The sequence below is a fragment of the Tasmannia lanceolata genome, unplaced genomic scaffold (assembly GCF_043159265.1).
Source record: "Tasmannia lanceolata isolate RefF3 unplaced genomic scaffold, GAP_Taslan_0.1 ptg000008l, whole genome shotgun sequence".
In the NCBI taxonomy this organism is placed as follows: Eukaryota; Viridiplantae; Streptophyta; class Magnoliopsida; order Canellales; family Winteraceae; genus Tasmannia; species Tasmannia lanceolata.
The window spans coordinates 16,276,103-16,293,221 of NW_027518685.1; the positions used below are offsets into that span (position 1 = coordinate 16,276,103).

The 17,119-nt window shown below is 36.9% G+C and overlaps 1 protein-coding gene across 3 annotated transcripts; it reads right to left on the reverse strand.

Annotated features, from left to right (window-relative positions):
• Positions 1-216: 216 nt before the first annotated feature.
• On the reverse strand, positions 217-16,642 carry LOC143884579 (U-box domain-containing protein 5-like). 3 transcript variants are annotated; one of them, XR_013252988.1, is made up of 7 exons: positions 15,654-16,642; positions 11,305-11,383; positions 7,020-7,205; positions 4,472-4,579; positions 2,877-4,084; positions 1,309-2,133; positions 217-705 (listed from the first exon to the last, which is right to left on the reverse strand). XR_013252988.1 is itself a non-coding variant. In XM_077388228.1 (6 exons), exons 2-6 carry the CDS (start codon positions 11,359-11,361, stop codon positions 1,359-1,361), a joined length of 2,334 nt encoding a protein of 777 aa, XP_077244343.1. In that variant the 5' UTR covers positions 11,362-11,383; positions 15,654-16,641; the 3' UTR covers positions 931-1,358. The 3 variants fall into 3 exon arrangements, 1 of the variants encoding a protein (XP_077244343.1); XR_013252987.1 differs by lacking the exon at positions 217-705 and adding an exon at positions 931-1,227 and having other exon boundaries at positions 15,654-16,641; XM_077388228.1 differs by lacking the exon at positions 217-705 and having other exon boundaries at positions 931-2,133; positions 15,654-16,641.
• Between the last annotated feature and the right edge of the window lie 477 nt (positions 16,643-17,119).

The window sequence follows — 17,119 nt, forward strand, 5'->3', positions numbered from 1 at the left end:
AAACGCTTACATGTTTGTTTCTCCTGTTGCTGATGAAGAATCCTCGGCTTTCTGAGGCTCATGCTCCAATCCCATACCCAATTTCAGAAGCATCACTGGAAGGTCCATCATACTCCAACCCCATAGAAGTAAATATCGGTCAAATAAATCCAAGATAAAAAGCATGCTCAAAATACATCATCAAAGAAAAGAAAAAAGAGAACATTTTTTTTTGAAAGATAACTGATTTTATTTCATAAAATGAAAATAGGGACAAGCTAGTCCCCAGTACAGAGAAATCTACAAGCGCATAAGCAAAGCCAAGTAAGAGAAAACAAAAGCTCTACATTCGTTGACGGTAGGGAAAAGAAAAAGAGAACATTAGATTATTCTTAGGCAATGACAATGCCATTTAACAAACCTTTTGCATGGGGAGCTGTTATTAGAGCCACATTTAATTTATAGGAACTCCCCTTTTTCTTTGTCATTTTTTCACTGGTACCAATTTAAAATCTAGTTACATATCCTCCATTGCAAATGGGGATGCATAGCCACCAGTATCTCGTTCAATTCCAGTGCCAGTTAGAGATCCGGTTAAGTAGCTTCTTGTAAAGAGCAAAATCATAAAAGGGTGGATTAGGCAACTGAATTTCTTCTTCTCTCTTTTCCCCTCTTCTTCCTCTTCACTTTGTCCTCTTTCCACACCTGTTCTTCCACGATTCGTTTCTGTTTTGACACAAGTGTAGTCTAGTCTTTTTAATAAGAGAAAAACTCACTTGAAAAAACCAGTGCTCCAGTAAAAAAAAAAAGTGGGTGAAATGGGAAAGGGTGTGTAACTAGTTGAATAAAATGACAAAATCAGAGCCAGTTGTTTTTAGTGTCCAATCTGACAATTAAACGCAACATCATCATGTTACAGATTTATCCTATATTTTACCTGCAAGAACCACATGAATTAAAAAAGAGCCTTTTATACATTCACTGAACCATGTTCATTGTGGGAAAAGTTCAAAAGTTACAAAGTTCCGAAACAAAGAAAGATTTGCTATCATATTGAGCATGGTACTGGAACAAAGCATTCCTCTATACTGAAGCACCAAAATTAACTCATGATACAAAGCATTCCTCTACATCAAAATTGACTTCTAACACCTAAGATCCATTATCCACATAAAACAGCATGTACATTCTCATTAGGTATACTGCCCCGAAGAAACAGCCGAACGCATGAATGAATCACCAAACTAACTGTAAACACATGTAAATAATTAGCATGACAACCTACCTCAAATTCACCAGATATGGACAATTTGTACAGGGTACCCATACCTGGCATTCCTAAATTCTCTTCAAAATGCTGTGATCATATCATCACCCGCTTAATAAAGAGATAAAGTTCTGGTTTTTGAGAAAATGCTCATTTTTCTTTTGAAAAACCCTGAAGCTTTGGAAGCTGATCGCCTTTCTTTACAGACGGTGCTCGAATCCGGTGATAATTCGGAAGTGGACCCAACCTCAAGGTCAGAACTGTCTGGAGGATCATTAGTATGTCTGAGATCTCTCAAAAGCAAGAGCAATTTCATGGCAATTTCCTTCCCCGTGCTATTCCCATTGACAGATATATTGACGAGAGCTGGGATAACACCCTCATTCATAACTGATTGGCAATAGTCAAGACTTTGAATGCATAATGAAAGGAGAATGGCCACTGCATGCTCTTGTTCATCGTAAGTGACAGTGTCGAGGAGTTCAACAATGGAAGCAATACATCCATTAGTTTCCGCGATTGCAACCCTAGCAATGTCAGTATCACATAGATTTTGCAAAATCTTTATGCAAGTTCCAGAGAGTTCATTATCAACCAAAAGTGGAACCAGCTTTGAGATGCACCCTGAGGATATAAGGTGAGACTTGATTTCACTGTGAGATGATAGATCATACAGGATTTTGACAGCATGTACCAGGGGTTCACCAACTTGAGAGTCGAGAATCTTGATGATGGAATGAAGAGCACCAGATGCCACAATTTTTGGTTTAAAACACCAGTGTCTGGACAACATTTGCAATATTGCCATGGCTTCTTTAGATATTTCGGAATCGAGAAACGACGCCAGCAGGTGAAATGCATCTTCTTCTAGGGAAGGTACTTCATTTCTACATAGACCAAAACAAAGAAGGTTAGCTTGTTTGCAAAGGACAAAGGAATACTCACTATGAGAAGACACATACAAGGTAGCATGATGAAGGCCTTAGTCAACAGAAATGACAGAATGTCGGACTGAGTAGAAGAGCTGGAGCGGCAACAGAAGGTAGAAATTAGCCAATGTAAGACCCTAAGGCCATGTCTGGCTGCTAGGAATTTTTTTTTCATGATAAATCGGTGTCTCCAAGTGATGAGAGGGGGTAGGGCAGTGGGAGAAAGAGATTTGAGAGGGCACGATTGAGATGAGCATGAGATGTGACTAAGAAACAGGAAGAAGTCGACCCTATTTTGAGTAGAGTTTTTTGTTTCCTGATTTTTAGCCACTCTCGTCACTAGGAGACATTAGTTTCCTGCTTTTTAGCCACTTCACCCTCATCTCCACCTGGAGACACCAAATTTATCATGAAAAAAATTCATGGTAGCCAAACGTGCCCTAAGTGTCCAGGAAATACAAGATTCCAAAGCATAGTCAACAACCTAAGAGGAGGATTCATGCAACTATAGCCAAGTCGCGGCGGGCACTGTCCTAAAATACCTTTGAAACTGAAGGTTAATAATTCAGCCGGTTATTTTTTCAAAAAACAAACTGAACAAAAAACAAAAAAAGCTGCAAAAGACTGAGAAATTATAATTTTTGTCAAATAATAATAATGGCCTGGAATTAAAGACTGATCAGCAAAATAGCACCAATTACCTGCTGTTACTAAGAAATGCCAACAGAATCTGAGCTCCTGTTTTCTGTGTGCTTACATTCGAAAGGTCACGTGCATACGTCATAAAACTCATCAGTGCTTCCACAAAACCATTAGAGTGCATTGTATGACAGACTTCATCATTGTCTTTCATGAAGATTTTTACATCCTCCACCGCTTTGTGTTGGGAATCCAATGGAAGCTCTGCTAGTTTCGAGAGAAAGTTCATATAAACTTCATGTCTGAAGTCCACAAAAGATTGAGATCCATGAAAATCACCACTCCAGGAGAAAATTTGAGAGTGGCACTCCTTTAAGCTTGCAATGCTCTTATTGTGTGATGAAATAACACAGTAGCTTGCATCAGAGGAGCAAATTGATATGTTGCTGATATCACTTTGATTTGCATAATCTGCGGTCTCTCTATCTAAGATTTGGGCTGGCACATCATTTAGAGAACTGGCACAACTAGAGATAGAACTGGATGAAATGCTCCATGAACTAAAAGCTGAAGGAATTGGTTGTGCACACGGATCCAGAATGGTGACATCATGTGCTCTGCACCAGTTGGATATAAGGTCCTTCAAGCAAGAGTTCGGAGTCAGAGATAGATGTGATAACTTTTTCTGCGTCTTAGGACATGTATCATGACCCTCACTGAGCCATTTCTCTATCCACATCCTTTCATATGTCTGCCCCGACGCTATGACCACAGGATCAAACATCAATTTTGAGGAAATAGGGCACCTGAATTCCTCAGGAGGCACACGTGCCCTATATACTTCGCTTTGACCCTTCTCACCACCAGAGCCCATACTTGGTTTTGGATCAACAATTTTATTTGGATTTGTGCTTGAAAGGGAACCTTTAAACTGACTATCAACATTTTCTATGCTCTCAGATCCAACGAGATTTCCATACTTTTTTACAAGATATATGAGGTACTTTAGGATATTCTGCTTTCTCTGGTCAGTGTCACGGACCTTTTCAAGTAGCTTTCTGATAGATCTTTTCTCAATTAGAAGAGCCTTAGGTGATGTAATATGCAACCTAAGAGCTGCAACTTGGAAAGCCTCAAATTCCGAAACTTCTGCTGAATCAACAGCAGCTTTATCCAGCTTGAGCAATGCCAGTAGTGTTCTGCCAGCCTCCTGTTCCGAAGATTCCATTATAAACTTTGCATCTCTAAGGTCATTGACAATTTCAGAGATCTGCAAATGAAATTTTATTATTACGTGTTTCTATCAAAGAATAAAAAAAAGGGCAGACCAGTGCACGAAGCTCCCGCCATTGCGGAGGGCTAGATGTAAGCAGCCTTACCCCTGCTTTGCAGAGAGGCGTTTCTACCAAAGAATATAACTTGAAAAATAATAAATGCAAGAGTACTGATAAATAACAAGCAGGTTTTTTGCACTCAAAGATAAAATTATCATATCATGAGTTTATTCACAGAGACTAAAGATATAATATTTTAGACTTGTCTACTAGTCAGTACTTTTGTGGCAGTCTAAAAACATCAGCCTGTCTATTATATTATATCACAATCGAAATGCGTTAAAACTAATTAATATACCAGAAGGACATACTGAATGACAAACCTGAGAAGCTAATAGTTGTGGAACCATATTCTGAATTTGGCTTAAATTTAGATCCAGTTCCTTCTGTGCTCGTTCACATCTTAGTAGAACCGATTCACCTGTGATTGCCTGAGAAAATTTATGGAACGAAACTATTAAGAACACAACAGAAGTGCCAACAGAGGAAATTCAATTAAATAAGCATAAATATGTAGAGTTTAAAAAATAATACAGAGATCTTCATACGCAAGGATGATATTATATCTAGGCCAACAAAAATACAAAATTATAGAAGCTCAGTTTTCTGTAAAAGGAAATAAAAGAAAATCATATTCATGAGACAACAAGCAATATAGTGCCAAGGTTAACAGAACTCCTTTTTTAACATGATAAACAAGCAAGCTCCTAAAATAGAGTTATAGGTAAGAAATAGCTTTGAAACAATTACCAACTCCAGAGAAAGTCATCAGTTTCTGTGCGAAGCATTAAGAAGATGAGAAGAGAGGAGAGAAGAGGAAGGAGATTTTGTGAGGTCGGAGAGCGAGTGTTGTACGAACATCCTCATTCTCACAAATTTTATTAATTATGAGACATCCAGAAAGTATAAAAATGGCATCACAAGGATGGCCTGGATCATCTGACCTTCTAACCATCAGTTGAATGGTTCATAATCCAATCAGTTTTTTGTACCAATACTCATTGTCAATAGGGCCCACAACATGGATAGTCTGGATCATCTGACCTTATAACCACATGTAATCTTGCAATGGGCAACTGACCCCGACAACCAATGATTTGACCCGAACTTTAAAATAGTTTGTTCACTGCCTGCCATCTAATTTTTCGTATTTTGTGCTATACTGTGATGATAACCATCTGTCCTTGTTAGTTGCCCTGTGTTGGAAGGTGCATGCATAACAGGCATATGAAAATAACTTGAATAATAGTTCAAAAAATCAGCTTACTGAACTGGGTCCCAGCCCATTCTCTCCAGATTGGCAGGTTTTGATATCAAAATAATTTAAATAAAAATGGCTGCAGGTTGCTGAACTTCTCAACAACTTATGCAATTTCTCAAATAGAATATGAGAGCAATCAAGATATTTTAGTCATACCATTCACGTCTGACCAAGGTGATTATATTTTCTGTATCTCAAGTGACTGAACTAACAATTATCTAAGTCGACTCATGAGAGAAGTACCAGACCCTGTGTGAACATGACAATCACATTACTCATTCGCTAAGACACTAGGCAGTTGGAACAAGCATAATTCACTCAAATACTCAATTGGCTATAGGTGCATCCAAGGCACTCTCATGTCTACAATGCTTAATTCTGCATCAAATGCATTCCGTTTGGGTGAACTTGAAAAGAAATGTATTACTATGGTGACCATGTTCCGAATGGAAAGAAAATTAACAGCTTCATAAACCGTTTGCCTGTACAGATTTTTCCAGCAGTGTTTAGCCACGCTTACCATCATATACGAATTAAACAAAAAGAATTGGCCTTGAACCAGGGTACACATGATGCACTATGCAGGGATTGAGTGTCAATATTAAGTTCCTCATTAGGGAGTTCTTTACATAGGAGTTCTTTAACATAGGAAAGAGACAACATTATAAAATTGTTGAAGACTGCAAATGAAGATCTTTCTCATCCAGAGAGCCCACAAACTATTAAGGTTTACTATAGTGGGCTTTTTATTGGAAACAAAGACATAAGCCATGCAATATAGACATAACTTTAAATTTCGGCTGAAATTTCGCCGAAATATTTCGGTTTCGGTCAACTGAAATTGAAACCAAAAGTACATTGAATGAGATTCTCACATGATTTCCCTGAAATTTGGCCCAAATCTGAAATTTCGTTTTTTCACCCTTAATTACAAAATTTCTACCAAAATGTTAAAGATTTCCACCGAAATTTTATACATTTCGGTAGATATTAAAAAAAAATTGTTATAGTTTTACATGATTTCGGCCGAAATTTCTACCTAAACCGATATTTAAAACCTTGAATATAGACCAATCTCAAAGCATAATAGATAAGTCACACCAAGCTCCAGCATAGCATCAATAATGCATCTACTAAACATATCAACATAACTTCTATACTCCTGTTCTTGCCTGAACAACTCAACTCAACAAAGCCTTTGTCCCAAACTAGTTGGGGTCGGCTAAATGAATACTTTAGAAAAATTTCATGAAGAATGTGAAACGAATCTATCCGGTTCTAATCCTGGCTCTAGTTGGGTTCTTCTACGTGGATCATTTTCTTCCATTCTATCCTATCCAAGGTCATGTTCTTTGTTATGTTCCTAGCTATCAAGTCTTAGTTCTTGCCTGAACATTCAGGTATAATGACATGTTGGTTACAACACAATATTGTAGAGTACTGTTACCTACAATAAAAAAATCTTTATGTAAAGTTCTAACATTATAGTATTGAAGGTGTTTGTGCAATTTGAAAAGGAGTAAATGATGTTTCAATATCTACCTATTGCAGGGGTCCTGTTTCCATAGACCGTTTCAAAATGCATCCATGAAGGAAAACTGAGAACATACCAAGTAGAGCTTGCTGGACTCAGAACAATGCTGAAGAAGTAACTTGGCTTTGTCAATTGCAATACTTAAAGAGCACAAAGCCTGTATACCAGATTTGCACCCTGGTCTAGCTGATTCTATGGCTGGGATTACACGTGTGACCCTATCAACCAGTTTTGTAAGCTCTCCGCACATCAAACTATGCACCTGCAATCGCGGAAAATGTACTAAGAATAACAGAATAAGACATAAAGAAAAGACGCTATGATAGAAGATTTTTTTAGTGTTCTACTTTGGAAAAGATGCTACAATAGAAGATTTTTTTTTTAAATAGTTAAAAATTAAAAATTGAGAATTGTTAGAAAAATATAAGAAACAATTATATCAACCAAATTTAACCAAAAGACAAATTTTATCAATTAAAAAATAAAATTTATTGCAATACATCAATGGAACTAAGAAAATTTAATCACACATAATGTTAAGTGCTAACTATAAATATTATGAATAAAATAAAGACTGAATTGTCCAAATTTCTCATATATCACATCTCATTTCTCAAACATACGTCATAATAAGCCATCTCCCAGGGGCATTCATAAGCCTGATCGTCGTACTAAATTGAATGGTACAATATAATGATTTGAAGAAGATAAGAGCATTGAAGAAGTGAAGAAAAGTTTGGATTCCAAGAATTTTCATGGAAAAGTTTGGAACGGAGAATATTTCTAAAATTTCCTACTTCTTTGTACACAAGAAAAGTGATAATTTAGCGGAGGTCCATGCGGTGTCGTTGATTCCAATGAGACGGAGGTCCGTGCGGTGCACCAAGGATTGAAGCTTCTAGTGGGAGAAAATCATAATCGGGTCGTGGTGGAGGGGGACTCTCTCAATGTGATTCGATGGCTAGCCTGATCACATGTTTTTCCTTGGCGCTTTGCGGATCAATTTAATGAGATTAAAGACATTGTGGACAACTGTAGTGTTTCTTTTCATCACGTTAGGAGATCCGCTAACAGTGAGGTGGACAAGCTTGCTAGAATCGGAGTTCACTTGGAGGACTTAGAGCAGTTCGATTTCCTTCCACCTTGATTTTCTATCCTCTGTATTTTTGTTTCCTTTCTGTGTAGATTGTATATCTTCTCTCTGTTCTTGTTCTTGACCATCTCAATCTCTTTCATGAATGAATCTTTTAACCACTCAAAAAAAAAAAAAGAGATAATTTGAACCAGTCCCATTCAGTTTTGACTGGGAGAGACCTTCAAATATTTATGACAATATCCCTCCAAATTAACCATAGTCATAATTTCCCTCTAAATCATGGAAAGAATGAAAAATTCTCAGGAAAAAATTTTCCATCCGAAAAGTTTTCTTGCAGTCCAAACAGGGCCTTAGGAAAAAGACATATACAAAGACATCTAATTTGGAATGAATTTTAAAATGTCCATGCATCATTCTATTACACAACTACATCAAATTTCGAATAAATTTTAAAATGTCCATGCACTATTTTGAAATCATAAGAGGTTATTTTTTAAACCAGTTTAGCTATTTTTGGCCCATTGTTATTAAAAGCTATGCAACAGTGTCCTCTATTTTCTTTGGATTGGGTTTTTTAGATAAGTTTGTTTAGGGCTATTGATATTTGCACTAAAATGTTTTGATAATTGCACTAAGTCATTTTATCTTTTGTTATTTAAATAACTGTCGAAGGTTGTTACAGTTCCCAAAAAGCTCTTTGAAGCAAATTAAAAAGTAAAGACAAGCTGAGTTGGTGCAATTGTTAGAACATGGTAGTGCTTATATCAGTAGCCTTGTTTAGAAAAATATATATGATTTTAGAGAAATTCTTCACGTGGTATTGCTTCATATTTTTTTTTTACTAATAATATGTTTGGGTGCCATTGATCGAATAGTCCGGATCATCTGATAACTATAACTTCCATGATACGGCCCACAAATGAGAGGCCTGGATCATGCTAGTGTCTTGTGGGTGGGCCCAGATTGTGCATCGTATCCGCGTCTCAGATTAAGCCTTCTCATAGTATCACGCCCCATTAAATTCTATCTTCATGACAGGAGAGCGGACATCGCCAACCTCCCTGAGGGATTTTCTCCATCCTCGAGGGTACGCCAGGGTCACTACGCCCCGGCTATGATACCATTTGTTGGGACCTGAGTTCTCCATCCTCGAGGGCTTATACGCCAGGGTCACTACGCCCCGGCTATGATACCATTTGTTGGGACCCTTAAAAGCAAGTTGTTAAGGGGAGGGTGCTCGAGTCCTTACAAGCCCTTCCCCATCCATTCACTTTTCCAACGTGCAATCTTTGCTTTCCGCATGGAACCCTCAACATAATGCCAATAAGAAGTCTCGGTGAATCAGGGCCATCCATCTCGCCATTTGGATTATTTTTTTTACCTCTTATTGCAAACCTGAACCCAAGCTGAGTTTATAGCAAAAGCACAACCTGAATTTCCAGAAATCGAGCCGAGCCCAACTTATCATCGCAATGACAAAAAAAAAATGGTATTTTCACTAACATTTTGGGTTTAGGTTCTCTTTATTTTTTTATGTTATCTTTCTTTTTCTTTTTCATCGAAAGTTGGAAAATGATTCAGACACTCGGAAATAGACGCTTGATTATTATTTTTGGAGTCGACTCTGATCCCTCGAACCAGGTAGGCTTTAAGCTGCTAGGGTTTTGCTTCTTTACAATGGTGGATGAGAAGAACTCGCGTCGCTCTTGTAGAACCCTTAATTCCCCAAATCCCTCCTCTCATTCGCATTCAGCTAATGCCAACGGTGGTAGAACTCCTCAGAAATCCGTTGTTCCGCCGTCGAAGAAGCTGAAGAGCTCTTCTTCGAAGAATAAAATGGAGAAAGTCAGATGATGTATCTTTTGTTGGAGATCTAATTTTCGCTAAAGAAGCTCGACAACGTTGGCCCGCCACTACAAAGAGAATGCATATTTTCCTTAGATCATTTCAATGATTACTCATTCACTCATTTGCATTGCATTTTTGTAGCCATATTTTCTTGAACATGCCACTTGCACCATGAAGTGAAGCCAAAAGTCACTTCTAGTAGTCCCTTCTACAGCTTTCTTGCCAAGAAGCTGCCCAGGCATCTCACATTTCTTTCACTCTTTTTCACATTGTCTCTTAATAAAGAAAATCTCACATTTCTTTCACTCACTTTCACATTGTCTCTTAATAAGGAAACTCCAATGGTATTCATTCACACATCGGACATCCCATTATTTGACTTATTACATAGGCAAAACACAGATGCCTGCCATTTCTCTTCCATCTTCAATGTACATAGTCCCTCTTGATTTGCTGACGTGCTTGAAGAAAATGGCATCCAATGTTTCTAACACAAATAGACTTTAATGGTAAAAAACGGCTAAGATTTTAGACTCAAAACCAAAACATGAACCTGAGCAGGCCATTTGAACAAAACGCAACGCCAAAAGTCACTTCTATTAGTCCCTTCTACAGCTTTCTTTCCAAGAAGCTGCCCAGGCATCTCACATTTCTTTCACTCTCTTTCACGTTGTCTCTTAATAAAGAAAATCTCACATTTCTTTCACTCACTTTCAGTTGTCTCTTAATAAGGAAAGTCCAAGGGTATTCATTCCATATTGGACAACCCGTTATTTGACTTATTTAGGTATCAAGTGTTAACCTTTAATGTGTTTGATGAAAAGGACGAAACATTGCATGCCACTTACTATCCTTCCATGCCTCTTACTACCCATACACTCTTACGTAAATCATTTGTGAGGCAACTGGGTGACCCGCAACAAATGTTTAGCGTTTTTAGAAGAATTACCATTCAAAAAAAAAAACTTCTTTAGAAGAATCATATATGTGTAGTACATGAAGGATTTTTCCCTAGGGAAATTAAAAAAAAAGTGCTTAATATGATGCTTTTGATTTGTTTATTCAGAAAAAAGTCAAGCAACCCCTACTCAACTCAACTAAGCCTTTGTCCCAAACTAGTTGGGGTCGGCAACCTTTATACATTCAATTTTCATATACTCATAGCCATCTAGCCTAAACATGCATACATTAGAAAAGAAGTAACTTGATAAAGAATTTCATACTTTCCATTACAAAAATAATAATAATATCCTACTCCTCAAAGCTCAGGTATGTCTCTAAAATTTAAAGACAGTATATAATTGGGTAAAGTCATGAAAAGATACAACGTTCAAGAGGGCCAATAAATACTCCAAACTCAAAAAGAATGAAAAGAAAACTTGGAGCCAATGTGAAGGAATGTAATATTAATGTTTACCTTTACATCACAAGGATATCTCAATGCTTGCTCAACTTCAGAAACATCCTTCCCCATCCAATAAGAAAGTAACCTCGATCTGCACATCAAAATAAAATTTTTGAAAGGGCTTCATCTATCATTTCTTATATGGATATCCATCTATGTAGAATACCAGAACTGGAAAGATCAATTCAGAGTACCATGTTAAATTAAACATCCGTAGCTCATGAAACAAAAAGAGTTAACCAAAGTTCTCAGAAGAATAGAATCGTAAAAGAAAACTACAATAAAATGTGTGAAATGATTGATGGACAATTGCAACAAGACCAATAATGGCCTAATCAGGAAGCTATGAGCAATTATTCCAATTATTCACAAGATGATCCATTCTATGAACTGTGGATCATCCAAGAAAGCTATGAGCAAAAAAGAGCGCAAGTTTTCGATGATGACAATAAACTAAAATAACATTTAAAGAAAATGAAAAAAAAAAAAAAAAACTAAAATATTTCACACACCAAAAACGACAAGATGCCAAAGTTCATAGGATGCAGACCAAAGAACTTTGCCAATAGATGCACCTCAAAGACAGCGGCATTGCATCACCTCAATTGCCAATGGGTGATTAGGATTAACAAGTTCAGATTTCTATGGAACTTTACGCTAAACTTCATGGAAAACCCTAGACTTAAGTGCTCCCAATATTAAGAGTCACACATCTTATATATATATATATATATATATATATATATATATATATATAGAAAGAGAGAGAGAGAGAGAGAACTGTAGGTGCGCTTAAGCTCACCATTTTTTTGGTGCGCTTAAGTTGTTATAACGCCTCCCATTCGTTTAAATGTTCGGGTCCCGCTGGGTCCCGCTTAAGCGCACCAATGGGAGGCGTTATAACAACTTAAGCGCACCAAAAAAATGGTGCGCTTAAGCTCACCAACAGTTTTCTCATATATATATATATATATATATATATATATATATATATATATATATATATATATATATATATATATATATATATAAGGGTCACACATATTCTTTGTCCGTTTCAACCCTGGCATATATGACGCAGCAAGGAAACAATCATTAAAAGAATTTTGTTTAAATAAGATTGTGAACAAAACATGGAAATCGTGTCAATCATCTGTTAACACAAGCGGTCTTCTCTTTCCTATAGATGTTGGACTGTTAGTTGCTTGTTACTTCAAAATGGCGGTAAGCATTAACAAATTAAATCGAACAGTGACCAAGAACGACAAGTGGGGATCCTTATGTAGTGATAGTCATGATAGAATGGTTTTAGCATGATGAATTGATGATACTGTGGAAGGTAGGCAAGAAAACCAAAGGTAGCATCAAGAATGTATTCAGATTTCAGACCCATAGTGTCTAGTTGCCAAATTGATACCACGAGGTTGCTGGATATGTAGTCCTTGAAAATAAGTAGGCCAATGAGGAGCCATTCACAAAAAAAAAAAAAAAAAAAAAAAAAAAGAAGTAGGCCAGTGAGGAGCGGTCTTATCTCCACTTTGCTCGAATCAGCCTCCCCAATGGTCCTGCAAAAATAATTGACAAAGTTCTCAAAATGCTCCTTAGAGACTCCCCCAACACTAATCGGGCCAATGTTGCTGCAAGAGCTCCCATCGAAGTTGAGTTTTATATGATCCATTGGTAGCAGGGACCATTTGGGACAAGCCTTGGATTTGGGAAACTTGCTAATTGAAATAGATCTACAATTCCCAAGGAAGAGATCAACAGGAGTTCCTTTTGTTTTCAGCTCGTAGTCCGCCCATCTTATAATATTGATTTTAGTTTCAGTAATCTGGTTGCTGAAAGGCTCGCTAATGCCTTTAAAAGTCATGTCGTTTATTTCAAGGTTCCAACACACGGCTATGGAATCCAAATCTCAAAGGGGTTATCCACCATGACCGAATAGGCAAATAGCAAACCCCCCCCTCCAAAAAAAAAGAAGTTAGGGACGAACCCACGATACACTGAAGACCTCTAAAATTTCCCCCAAAGTTTGTGAGAAAAGGGCAACGGATCATAAGATGATCAAGGGACTACCCTTTGAATTTGCATAACATACTCCAACTCGCACATGGAAGTATTTTCTTTTAACTTTCTCACGTGTGTGTTGATCTTTCTAGCTGCCACCGAACAAGTGAAACTACTCTTGGAGGAGCCAAGGGGTTCCTCACTTTAGCCAATGGGGAAGTATTTGAAATTTTGAACCATCTTCCACATCGCACCTAAATAGGGATTTGACCAAGAAAACACCAATTGGGTCCAAGGCCCAAATTCTTTTATCATGGACATAAGGAGATATGCAAAACTCCACCAAGAGAGAAGTCTCAATCATAACAATCTACAAACAACTTTATGTTACATCAGAACTTATAGTCTTATGTATTTTGCCATCTCCCATAATTGTACCAATCATAGGATGTGTATTGTCATATATGATACTTTCGTAAATTTTAAAACTAATAATAAGAAACAAGTTTGCTGGTAAACTAACTTCAGACATAAAAAAAAGGATCCAAAGGTGATAAAAAGATATAATAATTTTCATATTAATTCTTTGCTCAGAAACCAACGAAAACTCATATGGTTGGCTCCAACACAGTCAAGCCAAATTAGTCAGCCTAACCGAGCATGTATTACATATGTAAGGACAAATCAATTAAAAACTTATATATACTTCAATATTTTTATTTTAATATGTTTTAAAGATCTTTTAAGTTTTTCATCGACTTGTTTGACTTGACAAATTCAACTCACCAGGCATCTGGGCAAGTTTCGAATCAACTTAGTGTGAATATTGAAGAAACTTAGGCCTTATTTTTCTTTTCCTTGTTTTCAGTGGCACCTGGGCAAGTTTTGAATCAAATATGCGTGAACATTGCAGAAAACTTAGACCTTATTATTTTTTTCCCTTGTTTTCAGAAGTAATATATTTCAAAATAGGCATAAAATACCTTTAATATATTGACATGGAGCAAAGTCTTCAAGTAGGACCAAGAAGGAAAGAGATACCTTTGATATAATGACATGGAGGAAAGTCTTAAAGGAGGACCAAGAAAGAATGCAGTAGTCATTCGTTGGAAGGAAACATTGAAAGGGCTCTATCAAAGTCAAGAGTTTGATAGGCAATACACATCTGTATAGGAGGGGAGGGGAGTGTGGATTTAAGGTTCTTGGATGAAGCGGACTGAATTATAGACTTTGATGAAGCAGGCACTCAAGCTTTCTTAGATGATTTAAGGTTCTTAAATTCAAGATATTGTGGGGAATGACCCTTCTAATGCAATTATGAGGACTTGAGATGGACGTAGTGATCCAAAGCAATGAAACTTTCAGTCATATTCATCATGCCAATGGGAATGCCGACATTTTAGTGAGAAAAGGACTATTTAAGCATAAGCTATGCATCGGACAATTTCTGCCCCTAGCGCAATTGTGTTCTTGTTCTTTTCATCAACAAAATGTTACTCATCAGAAAGAAAGGATAAATTATGAGATTTAATAAATAAAAATACTCATTGTCCTATATTATAGCGAGATTAGTAATAAATAAAAATACTCATTGTCCTGTATTATAGTCTTCTTCTGCAGTTATATGAACTTAACTACTCAACTTCTTTCACAACCTTTCTGCCACAAAAGAAATGTTTGTACAAGTTGCAGTGATTTCATATTGATTTATTTAGCGGGTATTGTATGGGAATACACTTCAACGCTCATTTAAGGTTTGATGAGGTCTCATTCTGATATTCAATCCCCAACATGAACTGTCCTATGTTGCCTTAAAGTTGGCAAGCAGAGGTATCGTAAGTTTAAAATAAGTGTGTTTATTGATAAAAAGCCAATAACGCTTCTAATAAGACATGACGTCAAGCTTTGAAGCATTCATAGTAAGCATTTCGTAAATCCCAAAGTCACACTCTGAAGGTTAGAAAGAAATGCATTACCAAACTAGATAAAATGAGGCGAGATTATTTCCAAATTCAACATATAACAAGTATCAGAAAATCATATCAATTGAATACGAATTTACTTGTCCAGATAAATCATCTAAAATCCTTTATGAGCAATACGTTTATCTTCCCAGTGGTCAGGAATCTAGGAATATGATTGTGATCCAACAACAAACACATGTACAATTATGGAGTTTGGGGAATTCAATCAATATAAAGATTTCCAATCAACGCAACACACAATTCAACAAAATCTTACTCATGACTGTCAAGTTTTGATGTTGTCTCTATCATCTGGTTGAAAGAAAATTAAGAACAAAACTATGGAAATACACCATTCAAGAAGGTGACTGATCAATTAAGAATACTTACAGGCAATAAAAGGAGAACACTCCCCAAAGTTCCAGCTCTTCGCAACCAAGTCGCACGAGTTTGTCACTCCTTTGCAAATAGATAACAAAATCTAAATTGCCCAATACCTCTTCAACAGAAACCACGCTAGGAACATCATCCTATTACAGAATCATAAGATTCTATAAACCGAAGCCAAAATCCTGACTAACATCCAAATTCCACAACTACGAAATTTTCTCAAATGAACCCTTTTATCTCAGAATTTCCAATTTGTTTCAGTATACCCTTTTGTATCTGAATTTCCAATTTTTGTCAGGATATTTGTAGCTCTATCATAGACAAACCAATAGATACAAGCAAGGCTTGGAAAGAAAACCAAACAGAATACAGCTCCAAAACCCAAAATCATATCAAGGGAAACAAGCAAAGTGGATAATGTTCAAACTTAAATATCACAAGATTCTCCCAAATGAACCCTTTTGGCCTCACAATTCAAGCTTTGCTGTATCTTCAGACACGTTATATGGATAAACAGAGAGGAGTAATTCCAAAATCAAACCTCAACAGGAAAACCCAGAAGAAAATAGGTCCTAAAACCCTAATTTCAAAAGCACAATCCTGTCTTAAACCAGCCCTGTTTTCCCAATAAACCCAGTTATGTAGTTATCTAGCTCCTTTATTTTTTACACAGACCGAGAGAAAATAACCCTTCTCTCAATACCCATATACAAACAGGATTACTACACCTCAAATAAAGCCAGAATTCCAGTTACAGAGCCTTTTTTGGAAAACCACTAATACGGGAAGGAGAACCCAAATAGGGGCACTGTAGAAGCAAGAAGTTTCAAAAGTAAAAGCTGAAAGGTAAGTTAAGAAAACCCTAATAAGTCGTATACCTGACGCGACACAAGGGAGTAAAGCAGAACCAGTCAGAGAAAGAATACTTAGAAAAAAACGTGGGGCAACTATGGAAAGAATCCATACCCCACATCGAAACGCCCGCGACACTAGCATTCCGTTGAATTTTAAGAGTTCTTCAACAAAAACCAGAGTCAATTCATGTAAAATTGATTGTGGTTAGAGACTTAGAGGTAAGTTTATCGGAAATTTAATTACCTTTTGGAGTCAAAACAGAGCCTTGAAATGTAAGGTACTTAATTTAAGAGGAATGATTAAATGAAGGGTGCCCTTGCAAAAATCAGCTCCACGGGCACCCTATTGGTGGATTTTTGCAAAGTGAAGGGCGAAAAAAATAAAGGGGGAAATGAGCCTAAAAAAGTAGAAAACGTGTTGACTTTGCAATTTGATAGCTACAGAGATATTTACATGCATAAGATATTTATTAATTATAAAAAAATTTAAATTTATAAGGAAATTGCTAGTGTCTATCGCAGAAGGCATTTCATGGCTGGTCTGTTGCACTTCAAACCAGACACCTCGTGAATGGAGTCAACAGCTTTTGTCCCCCATTCACGAGGTGGCTG

Bases quoted from the DNA above. Each gene is read 5' to 3' on its own strand.
- LOC143884579 (XM_077388228.1), bottom strand. From the start codon at position 11,361: ATGGGGAAGGATGTTTCTGAAGTTGAGCAAGCATTGAGATATCCTTGT. The intron at 7,206-11,304 runs GTAAACATTAAT...CCGCGATTGCAG, and splicing joins GATATCCTTGTGATGTAAAG to GTGCATAGTTTGATGTGCGG. The intron at 2,134-2,876 runs GTAATTGGTGCT...TGGTCTATGTAG, and splicing joins GCATTTCTTAGTAACAGCAG to AAATGAAGTACCTTCCCTAG.